This window comes from Gopherus evgoodei, chromosome 18 (assembly GCF_007399415.2).
Source record: "Gopherus evgoodei ecotype Sinaloan lineage chromosome 18, rGopEvg1_v1.p, whole genome shotgun sequence".
Lineage (NCBI taxonomy): Eukaryota > Metazoa > Chordata > Testudines > Testudinidae > Gopherus > Gopherus evgoodei.
Genome location: NC_044339.1, coordinates 14,410,222 through 14,428,211, shown reverse-complemented (window position 1 = coordinate 14,428,211; position 17,990 = coordinate 14,410,222). Strand labels below are relative to the sequence as shown.

Below are 17,990 nucleotides of genomic sequence, written 5' to 3'. Positions count from 1 at the left end.
CTAGACCGAAGACGCTCAGATTGGGGGGCATCTGAATCGGATAATTTTTGGCACCAAAAGGCAGAAGAACTGGTCTATGAGTCAAAACATCAGCCACACTTGGCTGCTGTCCCCCACCTCCCCAAAAGTATTTTTGGTCACACGTTTCATTGGGCAGAGGCACAAAGACAGCCTAAAGCTTATCAGGCAATGTGTGACCCCACTTGCAAACCACCAAAATGTTGTCTATGCAAAACAGGAAGAGCCTCCCACGTATTTTAGAAACTTGGTTGAAAACTTGGCCCTGAACAGACAGTAGCCTGGGTTCTTACAAAATGCTCAGTTCTGTACCATTGCACCACACCAAAGAAAGCTGAATGTTATTCTCTTGCCTTTTGGGATGCATATCCAACTGGACAGACAGAAGTCAGAGAACTAAATGGCTCCGGAATGGAGTTGAGTGTCATCATCCAGGTGGTTAACGGTTCAAATCCAGGTTGGGTGCGTGAAGGCTAGAACTTGCCACCACCCGATGCCCCAGGGGCCTATGTGAAATCAGCGGATGTTCTCAGCCCTCTTCCCCATTGCACAGGTGTCCGCAGTACAGCAATTTAGCAGAGGCACCAAGGATAAAAAGGGCATGGAGAGCGATTGAGTCTCTCACCCTAGAATTGGTCTCTCCAGCTGAGGTTCAAAGCACACGTGAGCCTATGCCATTGCTGCACTTGTTTTCTCAGAAAGACCTTCTGGCATCTTTCACCAGCACGAGATTCCCTTGTGGGGGGCCAGAACCTTTGGTGACCCATGCTATCGAGAAATCCCAGCATTGAAGCACCTCCCTTCTTTACAGGCCCACTCCGACCACAGGTGCCCCTCAGCCATGCTGCATTAGCTCCCACTCAGCCTTGTCTGTCTCACAGTTCACCAGGCCCCAAACCAATATCTACTGTCATGTGGACCTGACGTCATCTCCTCCTTCCCACCAGCCAGCATGAGGCAAGGTGGGATGGCTTCATGCAGCAGCCTAACTTGGATGGGCACTTCTCCTGCAATCATCACATGGGGTAATTATGGAATGGGTGCAGATGGTTCAATAAATGCAGGCTTCAATGGGGGCAGCAGGAGGATGGCAGAGAGTTCTCCCATCCTGCTACCCACCATTCCCAAGATTTCTCTGCAATGGAGAGAAGAGAGCGTCCCAGGCAGAACAAACATAAGGAACCCACCTCCTATTACAAGGCAACAAGAAATGTTCCCCAATAGGAGACCCATTCTCTTATTTGAATTCACTTGGTAGGGTGCTTTAAAAAAAAAGCCACAGAGAAAGGAGAGACTTCCCAGATTACATGCGTCCCACCTGAGATGCTGTCAGAGATTGCTTAAGTGAATCAGCAGGCAGTACCAGGCACTACACATATACTACTGCACATAAGGGCACATCATGGCCCCAGGATGGTGCACAGATATCAGGGATATCTAGGCCATTAGTTAGCTCATCAATGGACAGTGGTTTCTCCAGGAGGTTTGCGCTGCATAGATTCCAAGCTTTCCATACAGAACAAAGTTTCCTGCCTGCTGGTCCCAGAGTAACCCTTCCCCGACTTGGCTGGTCAAGCTAGATTTGGGAAGAACAAAATTCATGATTCAAAGGAGGCATTCCCAGGATGTACCAAGGTATCAGGCAAACCACAGCCCCGAGTCAAACTTGTAAAGCAAGAAATATAAGCAACTCAAGTATTTAGGCTAAATTCTCTGCTAGTGACACTCCACTGCGTTCCTTGCCGTTCTATCCACAAAGAGTTTGGCCCTTTATAAGGCAAAACAGGATTTTTATCGACTTGTCAGGTGAGAAACTCAGCCCACGAGAAAGACGGTCTTGCAATTAAGGCACTTGACTGACACTCAGAACAGCCAGTTTCTAATCCCAGCTCTGACACAGACTCATTTGTGACCTTGGGCATGTCTCTCGGTTCCCTATCTGTAAAATGAAAATGACACTTTGTCTGGCCTATTTAGACTGTCAACTCTTTGAAGCTAGGACTGTCTTACCAAGCATACATTTATCGTGTTCTCGGCTGGGACCTCTAGGTGCTAACGTACTAAGCTGCAATGACAATTTCTTTTTTTACAGATGTTTTCTCAAGATCTCTCAAATTCCTCTTTCAGCTCCTTTTTTCCTCCTCATTCTATCTATACTCTTGCAAACAAACAAGATCTCCTCAGTAACAGAGTTTGATTCGAACCCTGCAGTGTGTATATGCAATTCATATGATAGAATACAAAATTCTGTCTCTTTGGTTACAGATTGAATCATCCAAATACCAGATGGAGAGCACTTTCACAGCCTTTTGCAGGGAGGAAGGGGAAACAATCTATACAATCCAGTGTCTAGCTAATAACAACAGGGTCCTACAGAAGCGTTAACAGGGACATCACTGTGGGAGAGAGAAGCACTCTAGCCAGATTTTATTACCCAGAAGCATTTTCTATTGTATGCAGCAAACCTAGATAAGATCTGTTCCCATAAAATGTGATCTATTTACCAAGTTAATAGGGTCTCTATTAGGTGCTTTTAACAGATTTGTGTTACAGCTGTGGCCCAAGGGCAGCTGCATCTCAGGAAACTTTCAAAATACTGTTTCCCCTTGTTTAAAGTTATTTACAGAGAGCTGGCTGATTCTGTAAATGGATCCTTGCTTTTCTCAGAAGTGATTCTAAATATTTGGATGCTTCAAAAGGCCAGAGACATGGCTCTAAGCACCCACCACAGTTCCCACATGAGAACAGAGGAAGCCTATCACAGTCCAGCAGCGCCAGCTCTAGCCATTTCACCACCCCAAGCACGGCGGCACGTTGTGGGGGGTGCTCTGCCATTTGCCGGTCCCACGGCTCCAGTGGATCTCCCGCAGACGTGGCTGTGGAGGGTCCGGTGGACCTCCCGCAGGCATGCCTGCGGATGCTCCACCGGAGGCGCGGGACCAGCGGACCCTCCGCAGGCACGCCTGCGGGAGGTCCACCGGAACCGCCTGCCGCCCTCCCGGCAACCAGCAGAGCGCCCCCCCGAGGCATGCCGCCCCAAGCACGTGCTTGGCGCGCTGTGGCCTGGAGCCAGCCCTGCAGTTCAGGGTCTCTCCCTGCTTCTCTCAAGTAACCACCATCACATCACCCCTGGTGTAAGAGGCTAAATCTGATAAGAGCCAGTATTGAGCTTTGTTAGATTGGGTATCAAAACCCTGATTAGCATCCGGTCCTTCCTTTGAACGGATAAAAAAAAAAGAGTTGTGATTAAGTGCGAAGTGAAAACAGGCCTAGCTTTTACGGTATTTTTAGAACATCTTTTAAATCGAGAATGCAATATGCAAATAGCCTCTATGCAAATCAACTCTAAGATGACTGGCTGAGCAACCTCTGATGTCACCATTCCACATCGCCCGCCCTAACATTTTCTACAACTGTCCTTCAAACCAAATTAAGTTTTACAAACCTGTGAAAGTTTAACAAAATCTTTCCAAAAGTGCCCCATTGTTCCCTCAAGATCCTGGTCTAGACTGGCTTTGCGTGCAACTGCAATAAAACAGGAAGGATCGGCTTGTTGCCAAGTCCCTTTGAAAAGGCTCCACTTCTCATAAGCCACATGCGCCAGTCCCTCTGAAGGGTAATTCAGCACCAAGTAACCCATTGAGGTGTGCACAGTCACCTTGTTATTTGTATTCCAGTAGCACCTAGATACACTAGCAGAAATCAGGATCACACTGGGCTAAACACTCTACAGACACAGACTAAGATAATATACACTGGTTTCTTGACAGTTATCTCCCCCTTAATCTGTGTAAGAGAGTCACTGCTGCATTTCTTCAGCTAAAGTTGCAAGACCCTTTCTGCTCTATGCTGAATCAAATATTTATGCATAGCTATTATTAAACGTGTTAGCACTGCTGAAGTGCACAGAGCTTGAGAGACTCCATTAATAAAAGGCCAGTACTCACAGACCCATGTCAAAAATAAAAACTGGTCAAGAAAACAAATGTCTCCCAATACTGGAATATGAGGGGTTTGTAATATCCCAAGTGTGGCAATGTGTTATACTGACTAGCTGAAAACTATCCTGAGGGAGGGGAGGAAGGAAGGAAGAGAACTGAGAGGTGGAGCCAGGGAAGGTTGTTTTTGAATTTGTCTCCATTCAGATTTTTCACTGGTTTGGAAAGAACTAACCTGACTCACTCAGAAGTTACCTGATTTTCCAAATAAGTACAAAGAAGATGAAGAGGGTGTCACTCCATTTCCAACCCTACACAGAGTAATTGCTGAAGGGACAGAAGCAAATCTTCCTTTCACTCTACGCAGCCTGGATTAAGTGGGAAGAGGCACTCAAGGGATGCGGACACGAGGCTGCTGCATCTTTTGTTGAAGGCTTCTGAGGTTCTACAAAACAGCTGCCAGCCACTCGAAAGAGACGTATCTGGAGATCCATGAACATGTGGATCCCTCTGTTTGGGGTCTGGTCAACGAGAGCTACATCGAACCTCTCTCCTGGGCCCACATCCCCCCTCTCACAAAGGAAGCTGCCTTTTCACACATTCTTGGAGAAGCTGAAGGTAGAAGGCTAGGCTGCTTTCTGAAAAGGTACTTTCTGCTCCTGACTTTTCAGACCCATTGGGTTCTTTGAAGAACATGTTGGGCAACATGATAGATTATCTGAGTTGCATCCAAATGCTACTCACTCTATACACTGATCTATGCTTTACAGTTCCAATTCATGAAAGCACATATTTACATGGCATCAGTTTCAATGGGACATGAGCACGTGTAGAACTACTTTCCTGACTCATGAAATGTGTCCAAGAGAAGATGCCTACCCCTGATGTAGGGTAACCTATGGCATGGGTGCCAAAGGTGGCGCGTGAGCTGATTTTCAGTGGCACTCACACTGCTCAGGTCCTGGCCACCAGTTCGGGGGCTCTCCATTTTAAACAAAGCTTCTTAAACATTTTAAAAGCCTTATTTACTTTACATACAACAATAGTTTAGTTATATATTATGGACTTATAGAAAGAGATCTTCTAAAAACTTTAATGTATTACTGGCATGCGAAGCCTTAAATTAGAGTGAATAAATGAAGACTCAGCACACCACTTCTGCAAGGTTGCTGACCCCTGCCCTACATCATGCACATGGCCCCATGTGTGTGACAAAGCCAGCATTTGAAGGCAGTCACCAGAAATGAGAAGGGAGCTAAGGTGGGAAGATTTTAGATGATAGTAAGTTGTCAAAGGTAAGAATCAGGGAGAAAGATTTTTTTCCATCGCTTAAGCATCTGATGCTTCAAAATATGACATCTGGGTTGCAAAAATCAAATTCACAAACTTAAATGTTTCCAGGAAAGTGCCTCTAAGTGTCACAGTCTTTGCTGATTTCATACTTTGTGTGCGAGGCTGGTTCAGAATTTCCACTGAATCAAAATGTGTCAGTGGGTTGTGGCCACACAATTGATAAATATTAAGACTTCAAGGTAAACTTCGTGTTCTGTGCTTGACACACACCTCGCTGGCCGTGGGCGAGGGACATTTGACTTGGGTTGAGCTACCCACAGGTTTTTCTTAAGTCAATATTTGTCCTGTAGTAACATCTAGAGACCATCCAGCTCAAGACTACATTGGGCTACAAATAGTAACCAACCATCCCAGTTCCCAAAGAGTAGTGGGAAAGCATCTGCACCCTTAGCACATATAATAACTGCCCCCCAAATGTAAAATCATCATGGATCAGACTAAATGGCAACACAAATATCACCTTCTTCTAGAAAAATGTTTCAGGAACTCCCCTGAAATCCCAAATCACCCTCCTCTCCCTCTGCTGCCCCCACCTCCCACACCTGCAAGAACAAGGAACAGACTTCCTTACACAAGAGATCTGGGAAGCTTTGGTTAGCAGTGGCTATTTTGGAGGAGGTCACTGGCATTTTAACGATTCCACCACAGTGTGCGCCAGGAACAGAACAGAAGGGGTTGCAGATTTAAGAGCAGTTTGCATTATCATCAGTTGTGTTGCCCAGGGTAGTGCTGAAGGGCCAGCTAAGAACGGTGCCTCAGCGAGGCACTGGAATGGCAGGCATGTGTGGGCAGAGTGCTGGAAAGGAAAGCTTGTGCAGGCAGATGCTGCTTCTCACACACTATACCTGACTCTACCGAGATGCTGTCAGTGGCTCACTTTGAAAACGGACAAAAAACACTGACTCACAAAAAACTAAATTAGAAGAAAAAAGGCAGAGCCAAACCCAGTTTTATGCTTCTTCTCTCCCAGTGATCAGCTTGTTCAAGGCAGCTTTGCATGACTAACTATTTTCCATTCTAATTAGAAACACTTCCTGTCTCTTATTAAACGCAACAGCTTCTGATTGCAAAGATTACCTGCAACATAAGCAATTAAAGTCTAATGCTGAAACTCTCTAGCCTGCTGAAAAGTTAGCCACATTCCTTCCCATGGCCCCCTGCATTACTGCTCTATGGTCAGAGAAGTCAGGGGCTCTGCCCACCTTGTGAACAGATCAATTGTTGCTTGCTTTAGAGAGTAACAAAGGCAAAACCCTCTCTCACTATGGCCAAGAAACTAGTTGCCCTTTGTAGATCAGCATGAACGGGGATATTTTAGGTTCCAGCATCAGAGAGAGGAATCGTGGAGGTGGAGGGGCGCAGCACAGGGAGGAGGAGCGACATTTTATTTTTGGGCGACAGCAAAAGTGAAAACTCTCACTTGAAATATTCAAAAAAAACACACTATTAAAACCTGCAAGTGGCTACCAAAGGCCAGGGCACTGGGGGAGGGGATACAGTCCCTCCAGTTAACGAGTTATGCTCACATCCTGTAACACCGCAATACTCCGCCAGATCAGGAGAAAATAAAAATAAAACTAACCAACATATTGCTGTGTGAGGGTGCTTTAAACTAAGTATATGGTAATGACTTGTAAAGCTAAGTTAATAACCTTTGGGAAAAAACCACAAAACGACTAAAATAACCTCAGAAGAGGCTTGCATGGGGCCAGGGACCCTGTTTTATTATCGGCAAAGCTTCAGGTAGGTATGGCACGGGGGGGTTAAAGCTACCCCTGGAACACACCAACGTCCCCTTTTAGCCTCACGGACCCAGGGGGTCAACTTTATTCTTTGAATTATCGGATAGATAAGACAGAAAATATCACAATGCCACTATGTAAATCCACAGTATGCCCACACCTTGAACACTGTGCGCAGTTCTGGTCACAGAAGGGCAACAAAAGTGATTAAGGGTATGGAACAGCTTCCATATACGCAGAGATTAAAAACACAGCTATTCAGCTTGGAAAAGAGATGACTAAGGGGGGATATTATAGACATCTATAAGATCATGCATGGCGTGAAGAAGAGGTGTTATTCACCTCTTCACATAACACAAGGAACAGGGGGTCACCGCATGATTATTAATGGGCAGCAGTTTTAAAACAAAAGGAAGTACTTCACAGAATGCAGTCAACCTGTGCAATGTTGTGAAGGTCAACACTATAACTGGATTAAAAAAAGAATTAGATAAGTTCATGCAGGATAGGTCCATCAATGGCTATTAGCCAAGACGGTAAGAGATGGAATCCCAAGCTCTCAGTGTCCCTAGACTTTGATTGCCAGATGCTGGGACTGGACAACAGAGGATGATCACTTGATCAGGATGGCTGAGTGGTTTGAACATTGGATTGCTAAACCCAGCGTTACGAGTTCAGTCCTTGAGGGGGCCATGTAGGGATCTGGGGCAAGAATCTGTCTGGAGATTGGTCCCGCTTTGAGCAGGGGGTTCGACTAGATGACCTCTAAGGTCTCTTCCAACTCTGATATTCTATGATTGCCCTCTTCTGGTCATTCCTTTGAAGCATCTGGCATTGGCCACTGTCAGAAGACAGGAAATTGGGCTAGCTGGACCTCTGGTCTGACCCAGTGGGGCCATTCTTATGTTCATCTTCATTTTAAACTTTCATATCAATGGAGTCCCACCAGGCACAAATGGAACACGACCCACTGTTTCCTGGAAGGCCACATTCCAAAGCCAAATCACCGTAATCACAAGATTCATTTCTATAATGGTTTGGGCATTGACAATGAGACACACTGACCCAGTTTTCAAAGGGAAAGCCTTATTTTTAATGGAAGTTGCCTTGAGACCTTGTCCATGCAGAGCAGACAGGACCTGGGTTTTCACAGGTCTCATTCAAAAGGTCTACACAACATGAATGGTACTCCAGTTTAATCCGGAACAATGAAGGGATCATTCAGTCGTGCCAGGATTTAATGCTGTGTTGCTCGGGTGCTGAGGGATTCAAAGCTGACATTCAGAGGACTAGCTTGTCTCTTGCACTTAAAGCTCTCAATTATCAGCATTCGCACCTAAACACAGAACCCTGCCAGTGTTTTATTATGCATGCTCAACAGGAATCAACAAGCTGGCCCAGTGTGCGCACAACCCGCTACGAGCCAAAGCTTGTGGAAGTCAGTGGAAAGACTCCCATTGACTTGAACAAGATTGGGATCAGGCCCATCTAGGGGTACCTGTATGCAGCAGGCAGCTGCCCCTCCCCCTCCCTCATTTGCATAAGTATTCATCAGGGATTTGCCCACTTAATCAAGTGTCTGCAAGAGAGTGCATGCCTGAAAATTTAGGCCAATGCCTATAGCTGCCCTGGTGCAACACCCTCTACCCCCATTTTCATACCTGACTGAGAGAGTGAAATCTCCTGGATTGCTTTTACTAGGCCGGGCCAGAAAACTCCCATGGACACCTCTCGTCAGGAGCAACTTCTCTGCTTCTATTCCATTGATGTTGGGGTGAAACCACCTACAACGAAAATGTGGGGTGTGAAAAGAAATATACATTAGGTACCATCCAGTCAGTCATCAACATCTCCTCCACCGTGTTCATAGTGGCTTCTGTTCACTGACTAGGCCAGGTGGGAGAACTTGGGACCCACTTGAAAGCGGTGGGTCTCTTGCTCTTTCCATCGCGCCCGGTTACAATTCTCAAAGATACAAGCTTGCCCCACACTGTCCTATGGACCAAGAACCATCCTTTGCAGATGTTTGCATTTCAACGGTTCTGCCCCAACCCTTCTCTCCCCTGATTAGTTTGGGTGGGATCTCAGAACAGCAGTTCCCATCCCTCTCTCCTCTCTATCAGCGCAGACACAGAAGACTGGAAATATACGAGCTAGCTGGGGGAAGGAGAGGAGGGAGGAAGGGTGCAGTGTTGCTATTTGGAAGTTAGAAAGAAAGACCTAAAAAACCCCATCTCTACCATCAATAACTAGCAGGAAGCTGAAGGAAACGAACCCAAGTGCTTAGAAGAGGGCAGCAGGGTTCTGAAAATTTGGAGGTGGGGGAGGCAATCACATACACATGCTTTATACAGGAGGTGGGCAAACTATGGCCAGCGGAACCATCCTGCCTGGCCCTTGTGCTCCCAGCCGGGGACGCTAGCCCCTGACTGTCCCCCCTCCCTTGCAGCCTCAGCTCGCCGTGTCACCTGCGCTCTGGGTGGTGGGGCTATGAGCTCCTGCCAGGCAGCGCAGCTGTGAGAGCCACCTGCCTGCCCCAGTGCTCTAGACTGCGCGGTGGCAAGGTTAGCTCCAGCCAGGCGATACAGCAGCCAGCCCTGGTGCTCTGAGCAGCATGGTAAAGGGGCGGGGGTGGGCGGTAAAGGGGCAGGGAGTCCCAGGGGGAAGTCAGGGGACAACGGGGGGTTGGACAGGTGTGGGAGTCCCGAGGGGGCCTGTCGGGGCGGAGGTGTGGATAGGGGTCAGGGCAGTCAGGGGGGCTGGATAGGGCGTGGGGTCCTGGGGGGCCAGTTAGGTGCGGGGGGTCCCAGAGACAAGGAGCAAGGGGGGTTGGGTGGGTTGGTGATTCTGAGGGGGGGGCAGTCAGGGAGTAGGAAGTGAGAAGGGGTTGGGGGCCAGGCTGTTTGGGGAGGCACAGCCACAGGCAAAAAAGTTCACCCACCCTGCTCTATTCACTTACAAACCGAACAACAGCAAGTGAAAAATTAAGCCACACCTCCTATGCCACTGCCCCAGCAACAACAGGAGTTTTTCTTTAGCATAAGGTGATGTAAATGGTCGGAGAAATAACAGTTCTAGGTTGAGTCCTAACTCATGGGGGCCCTATGAAAGCAGTTAAGAAGCAGGCCAAAGTCGGTTGCCGTAAGTCAGTTTGGCCCAACGTATGACAGGCCCGTTTGTGGTATTCATTTAAGGGTTTGTGTGGGTGTCTTAAGACGGAAAAAAAAAAAAAGCGAAAAAAGCCAAACCAAAATAGCACAAAAACACCAAAGCTCTAATACTACCTCGTAGCCATGGATGCTAAGCAAGAAGCCAAAGATCAGACCTTCAGAGTTTTCTACTCTGATTCTGCTGCCAAAGTGGTAGCGGTCAGAGAGAGGGTCGGGCCCTCCCCATCTGGGTCTGCTGCCAGATCAGGGAAGGAGGAGAGGGGGCTCACCTGTGATGCACTAAGACTGCACAGAGCCCTCATGAAAGGGAGGATTTTTAAAGGGAAAAAAGCTAGTGGTAACTAGGCCAATGAGTAGGGGTTGCCCTCATTCATCCGTTTTGAGGGAGCTGTCCCAGACGAAATGGCTCGGAGGTCCCAGTTGTTTGCACCCCAGATTCAGCAACCCTACCCATGAGCTTAGTCTAGGCCCTGGCCAGTGAGGCGCTGTGTTTAAATAGCATTAACCACATGGTGGGTGGACACAAGTCATGTTTAGACCTGGATTGGCCACAAGTTTTGTTAGAGCTGCAGCGTGGCCAGAGCCCCGGAGAGAACCCAATTTTCCAGGTGACAATAATACACCTGTACCTAGAGAGTATCAGACTAACTCAAGAGGCACAATTCCCATTACAAGTGCTGCAAGGGACTCAACAGGCCAAGGAGACAGAGCTACCCTTACACCATGAGGTGATTCCTCCGGGAGAGGGTTGAGACACACTGGCAGAGCATTATGGGGGAAGCTTGTCCTGCCATCGCCTGTGTTAGGGAGACACCGAGGGCCTAATTTTAACACCCCTTCTAAAGTGTGTTAGTGACCCATTGGCCAGCATGGGTCCCGCTATGCACAACCCACAGAGGATACGGGTCTGTTAAAGCAGCAACTCGGGAGTCTTGACTTTTAGCTCAAGCTATAGCGACTCAATTTCAGCTCTGGAGTTCCCTGGTTCAACCCCAGGAGTCTTAGCCAAGATGGCAGTCATCCCACGAGCATTGCTTTTAAAAAATTTTTAAAAAGCACGGAGACTATCAAAAACTAGCCGAGTCCTCAGCATCAAATTATAAAGAAAGCAGAGAACACAGCAGGACAAGGGACGCTGCTTTGAGTGCCATTCAGCAGTACCAATGGTGTTAGCGTATGTAGATCACAGGGAGTACCAATGAAGAAAGGTTGGTAAAAAGGAGACTTATGCATAGCGGACAAGGTTTCATCATCAGTTAGATTATTTTAATTTCATCTCAGGTTCAGAGTGTCAAGTCATCTACTGACCTCAATTCTCACGGTTTCAATCAGTACCAAAATCCCTTGACGGAACTACAAGACCCTGGTGCTTTCCCCAGCTCAGCACAAGTTAAAGCCTTATCTACACTAGGGCAAAGATTTTTCCAGAAGTGACCATTTTGGGGTGCTCAGTTCGACACTCCTTAAATAGGGCTTGATTTTCTGAACGCACTGAACCTGTGTTCTGAAAAATGAGGCCCCTTTAAAAGCATCTCAAGTTGCACATCTAAAAACTGAAGCACCCAAAATCATTAGTCATTTTTTAATATTTTGACCTAGCATATTCATATGTATTAGTTAAAAGGTCTTAGCTAGAAAGCTCTAATACACCTTTAAGCAGGTGAGCTGCTATAATACTCCTTGCATTCATCTTAAATGACAGCTAACTGCACAGTAATGTGAAGTGGTGTCCCTCAAGGGTTTGCGGTCACAGTAGACAAGAGCAAATACAGAGTTATGAACTGACCAGTCAATCATACACCTCATTTGGAACCAGAAGTACACAATCAGGCAGCAGAGACAAATAAAAGCAAATACAGCACAGTACTGTGTTAAACGTAAACTAGTAAAAGTAATTTAAAAAAAAAAAAAAGGATTCGACAAGTAAGGAAACTGTTTTGTTTACATTAAGATGGTTGAAAGCAGCATTTTTCTTGTGTATAGTAAGGGTTCACACTGTATTAAGTCAATGTTCAGTTGCAAACGTTTGAAAGAACCATAATGTTTTGTTCAGAGTTACGGACAACCTCCATTCCCGAGGTGCTCATAACTCTGACGTTCTACACACTGTACTCAAACTCCCCTTCCAGTGACAATGGACAATCTTGGAAGAGACCTCACTTGGGCGGAGAGATTTGCACTACTACTCTAAACAAAGTGACTCCAAAACGCAAGACCTCATTCTCAAATCAACCCTTTAAAGGGAAATTGGGGTCTTCACAAGAAGAGCAAATCTAGGGACATTTAATAAGTTAGTTTATATGTAGGGTGCTAAGCCAGCTAAACCTCACAACCCTCCTGTCTGGCAGGAAATTATCTCCATTTCACGGATGGGGAAAGTAAAGGACAGAAATGTCTTGCCCGTTTGTGTGTGCGCGCAAGAGACTCATACACATGTGTCCACACAGAGAAAATTAAAATAAATGTAATGTTTGCTCGACAATTAGGGCTGTTTCCCCCATGACTAAAATGCTCTTTTCCAAAAAAGGGGATGGGGGAGGGTTGCATTGTAACTGGTTCAAACACACATGTTGAAAACAGGGAGTGGAGGCCAGAATCTGAACCGTTTTAGAACCTCTCACTTCCAAGACCGCAAGCAGCAACTCTCCTTTCATCATACTGCCATGTGCAGAAGCCAAATACTTAGTATTCTATAAAGCTGCTACAGCCAGAAACACAAATGGGTCTAATGGAGTTTAATGGAGCTCGGAAACAAGGCAAAGTTGCGAAATGTCATGGAGAGTGTTTTAGCTGAGTGCCTAATGACAAAGATGGGCTGTGAGCGTTGGGCATGATTGTTGTTCTCTCTAGCTAAATGCATCACAGGTAACTCTGGGCTACACGACTTTATATGCATATAAACAATCCCTACCAGGGCAGACACGCACGAACCTCATGTGGTCTGAAAAAAGAACAGAAGAACTTGTGGCACCTTAGAGACTAACACATTTATTTGAGCATAAGCTTTCATGGGCTACAGCCCACTTCTTTGGATGCATAGAATGGAACATATAGTGAGATGATGTATATACACATACAGAGAGCATGAAGAGGTGGGAGTTGTCTTACCAGCTCTGAGAGGCCAATTAAGTAATTTTTTTTTTTTATTTCTCCAGTGGCACCTTAAAGACTAAACAGATTTATTTGGGCATAAGCTTTCTGCAGAAGTGAGGTTTTTTTAACCCATGAAAGCTTATGCCCAAAGAAATCTGTTAGTCTTTAAGGTGCCACCAGACTCCTTGTTGTTTTTGTGGCTACAGACTAACATGGCTACCCCCTGATACTTGACACCTACAAAGGTCTCTGTAACCCACGATTAATAATTTAAATGCTTGCAGATTTTTGGCTGGAGCCATATTTTTGATGTCACAAACCAGGGCAGCTGTATTAAGGTGGTCACTGATGGCAGAAGGAACAGAGATGCTGGGGGAGCCTGTTGAGTTAAGGGTGGGAAGGGGTCTCATTATTATGGGGGAATGGCAGGATGGTGGCTCAGGGGCAGAGATGCCCAGTATCCGCCAGTTTTCCAGTCTCTTCCTCCACCCCATATCTCCTTAGCTGCCCTGGGCCCACTGCAATGCTCATTAGCAGCTGTTTCTTTGGCTACTGATTCTCAGTGCACTATGGCAAAAGAATGTGGGCCTTTCACATGCAGCACCACGACCCTTGCTCACCCAAAATTGGAACAAGGACGTCAGTAACAGAGGACAAGGTGGCGCCTCAGGGGGGTCGAGTTTTGGGCTTCTCAAAAGCTAAGCAGAACCTAAAAGCCAAGATGTTTCCCTCGTCTCTCCTACTGCTTGGAAAGAAGTCAATACAAACATCCATGCACACACCCCGCTGTGTTTAGTGAGCACGAAGCATGAAAACCTAGGTGGTCCTCATAAACAGAGGCAGGAAAGGCCAACTTCCGAGTTCAGTAGTGGAAGAATCTCTTCCAAACATCAGTAGGTTTACAGACCCTCACTGGGTGCTAAGAGAAAAAACAAAGCCTCCCCCCAAGTCTCTCCTGAAGGCTACGTGCAGAAGGGAACAACTTGCTGAGAACTGCCTTGGGATAGTTCTCTGCCCCAGAAACACGGCTAACTGCAGACTTGCAGCACGAAAGCGACTGTTTCAAGTACAGACGATCACCACAAGGGTATCCCAGTAGTTCCCTTTCCTAAATGCAAAATCTTTTTGAAGGACACTCTCTGTGTATGTATGAATAGCTGTGCAAAACCTGCGGGCTCACTGCTTCCGTTCAAATACACATTCCAAACCAAACCTTTGACAGGGCTGAAACAAATGCAGGTGACTTAATTCCCAGTTATCCCCCAATCTTTTGGGGTTGTTTTTTTTTTGGCTTTTCTTTAATTTTCGGGTTCAAGGTTGGCCCAAAAGGGAAGCTGCTCTTGCAATAACCTCTGCCCTGACAGGAAGCAAGAAGTATTTGAAGGAAGTCTTGAAAGAAAGCTGCTTTCAGGGAGATCCCCAGCTTAATCTGACAACACCAGAAGTTACTGTGGTTTCTTTTTCCCAAAAATGGCCCATTATTGGTGCAGGACTGGGTAGTGAACCTTGCATGCAGCCCGTGAGGGCTAAAAATGGGAAAGTTACAGCTTCCCAACAGAAGATATTTCTCTCTACAACTTGAGATAGTGGATTTAAAAACAGAACAAAAGCTAATATAACTAAAAAAGTAATTAATTCAAGCCTTCTTTAATTAGGAATATAGCTCTCTCTCTCTCTCTCTCTCTCTCTCTCTCTCACACACACACACACACACACACACACACACACAATCCTTTGGGAAGGAAAGGGCAAGATGAAAGCATGACTAGTGTAACATTCTTCAAGTAGGTCCATTGTTTTAGTCAACATGAATTGCAGAAGTGACCCACTGTAAAATAAAACATGCGGTGCAACTATTAAATTGTTTTTGCTTTTGTGGAACGGGGTCAGCTTTAAAAGGACTTAGATCTCTACCTTCATTTAAAGTAACAACCATCATTTTTGTATTTGGAGCTGAAATCTTCTCCAGACAAGTCTTCTTTTCTACAAAGAAATGGGAGATTTCCTCCATGGTTCACCTCGAACCAAAAAAAATAATTTAAAATAAAATGAAATAAAAAAACCAAAGCACTTTTCAGGAACCCAAAGATCAACAATAGAAGCTGCTCCAGGAAATCTGTAAAACAAGACAAGTTAAACACAGCACAAGAGCCAGACTCACAGAAAGAAGTTATTCAGGCCTTTCTAGAGGGAAGGTGGCTATGAAAGCCTGATTCAGTCTGGACAGGAATTGACACAGTAATGCAGCGAGAGATGCTCTCTGTTTAAATGTAAAGCCAGGCTGACTAATGCTCCAGCCCTCAGTCAAAAGGAGAAAGAGGTTTGACAACCACAAAAAATGCCAGAAAGCCCTCTGTGAAAACCTGGAATGACTAACCACCTGGTGAACACGAGACAACCCAGACAACCCACATGACATATGCAACACTTTCCCTTGAGGCAACTCAGCTGAGTCTCAACTGCTCTTGTGATGTCAGGATCTTACTAGCTCTTCCTCCTCCACAGACTGTCTACACTAGCCTTTTTCCTGAGGTCTTGTTCGCACTCTGAACTAGTCCCAATTCAGCTAGCAGTGGACTGCCACCTATGTAGCTGCACACGGGCTGACCCTAAGTCTAGACAAGGGCCAGCTGGAGCTTGCAAGGACTGAACTAGTTAGGGCTTATCCCAGTTACAGGTAGGAGCAAGCCTTAAATGGCTACAAACCCCAGGATTAGCCCTACTCATAAATGAGGATAAACCCCAATTAGTTCAATTGCTTCAAACCCTGCCTTAGCCTCGTCTACACTAGAAATGCTACAGAGGCACCAATGCAGCGCTGCATTGAAGCCACTGAGGCCAAGTCTACACTACAAAGTTAGATTGACAGAAGCCGCCTTGTGTTGACCTAGTTGTGCACATGTTTACACTTAAACGTGATTCCCACCAGCATAAGCTCTCCACCTGCCTGAGTGGTGTCGCGCCTGGTCAATGCACGGAATTCACGCAGCATCAATGTAGACACTGCATTATCTCTCTCGACCCTATCAGTCCTCCGGCAGCTGCGTCATAATGCCCAACGCTGACTGCTATGGACACAATTGTGACCTCCACTGCCCCAGGATGACAGAACCCCCCCACCATGTCACAAAGAATAGTTCTCCCCCTTTCCGAAACACCCAGGGCAGAACATTTCCTGCAGCCCTAGTGATGGGAAAGCAGAAGTGTTAAGACTAAGCCTGCCAAGAACAAAAGAATAATGAAATTTACATCTTGCTCAGAATGGAAATCTCCCAGCTACATATGCTGACTCAGCCATGCATGCACATAGCCCTTCCTTGCACACTCAACCCTCCCTCAATGCACCAGTCAGAACATCTACCCCCATGACAGCTAGGATCACAAGCAGAAAGCTGGTCGTCATTGATAAGGGGTTGAGGAAAAAGCATCATGTTTTTTGCTTCATGCTCATGAGATTCACCACAATGCATAGGAACCAGCATACGGCGTATGCCCCACTTAAGCCCTTGAGTTGAAGCCTGTAGATAGGCTGCCACTTGGCTGAATTCGAATGACAGTTTCAGGAAGTTATGGAGGGGCCAGACAAAAGGTGGGGTGGGGGCAAGGGGAAAGAGGTCAGAAGTCAGACTGTTGAATTTCAACATCTAGTAGTAGAAATTAAGACATTAACACTCTATAATCGTTAAAACACAAGTTGTCTATTTGGACATGTGATGTTGACAATATGAATATCCTTAAAATCAAACTAAGTTCTCACACAGCTTTTTGTTATTTTTTAATCTTTGCCTATCTGTAAATTTCAATTATCGATGGAAATATTTTGTCAGCTAGTGTGGGGTGAAATCCAGGCTTACTGACATTTACCAGTAAAAATCGACTCCTTCCAAGCCTACCGACAGGGAAATTTGAGGTTGAACTTGAGCAGGTAACAAGTTAAAAGCAGAGTTGCCATGTTTTCCACTGTTATTTTAACCTCAAGCCAGCTAACCTATGTTAAAAACACACTTTTTTTTTCCGCCAGTGAAGACATACTTTAACTCTGGTGCTAACAAAAGACTAAAAAACTTACTTTTATTGAACTGTGTTGTGGCAATAATATACAAGTCATCTGGAGGGAGGAGAAAAAAAAAAAAAACCAAACGTCAACCCTTGTTACAAAAGTTTAAAAGATTGATACCAGCCATAAAAACACCTCCCTGGCCATTTTCAAATTTCCTGAAACGAAATCAAAAACCACATCATCCACAAACAGATTGAGGCTCAAGAATTAGTTTTCATCTCTATATTATAAACTGAGTGAATCTGGACATTGGCTCATTCCAAAAAGTTCCAGGTCCAAAGAAACTTCACCCCAAAATAATTGAGGGGTGGGTGTTTGGTTTGGACCCTGCTTCTAAAAAACAATGCTGACATAGACAAAAGCTTTTTTTTTTTTTTTTAATAGCCCTGTGGAGGTCTGGAGACCATGCTGGAATAGCTGGACACTAAATTTTTTTCAAGAATCGATGTTATTTAAAAATCTATTTTGCAAAGAAAGGGAACTTGGAAAACAATGTATCCAGGTTGAAGTCTTCAGAGCTGCTCAAAGGGGTTTGGATGCCCATTTCCCATTAAAACAGGATTTAAAAATCCCACTCTTCTATTTTAACTTGCCTACAAATGGTGGCGCTTGCAGT

General features: G+C 45.7%; 1 protein-coding gene across 2 annotated transcripts in view; it reads right to left on the bottom strand.

Moving 5' to 3' along the window:
- LOC115636797 (tyrosine-protein phosphatase non-receptor type 11-like) overlaps positions 1 to 17,990 on the bottom strand; it is an 88,439-nt gene that overhangs the window by 22,117 nt on the left and 48,332 nt on the right. For both annotated transcript variants that reach the window (XR_003997065.1, XM_030537371.1), the window contains exon 3: positions 8,713 to 8,835. Coding sequence is in view for 1 of the 2 variants with exons in the window: in XM_030537371.1 (XP_030393231.1) it covers positions 8,713 to 8,835 (123 nt within the window). In the remaining variant the exon portion in view is untranslated. The remainder of the gene's footprint in view (positions 1 to 8,712; positions 8,836 to 17,990) is intronic.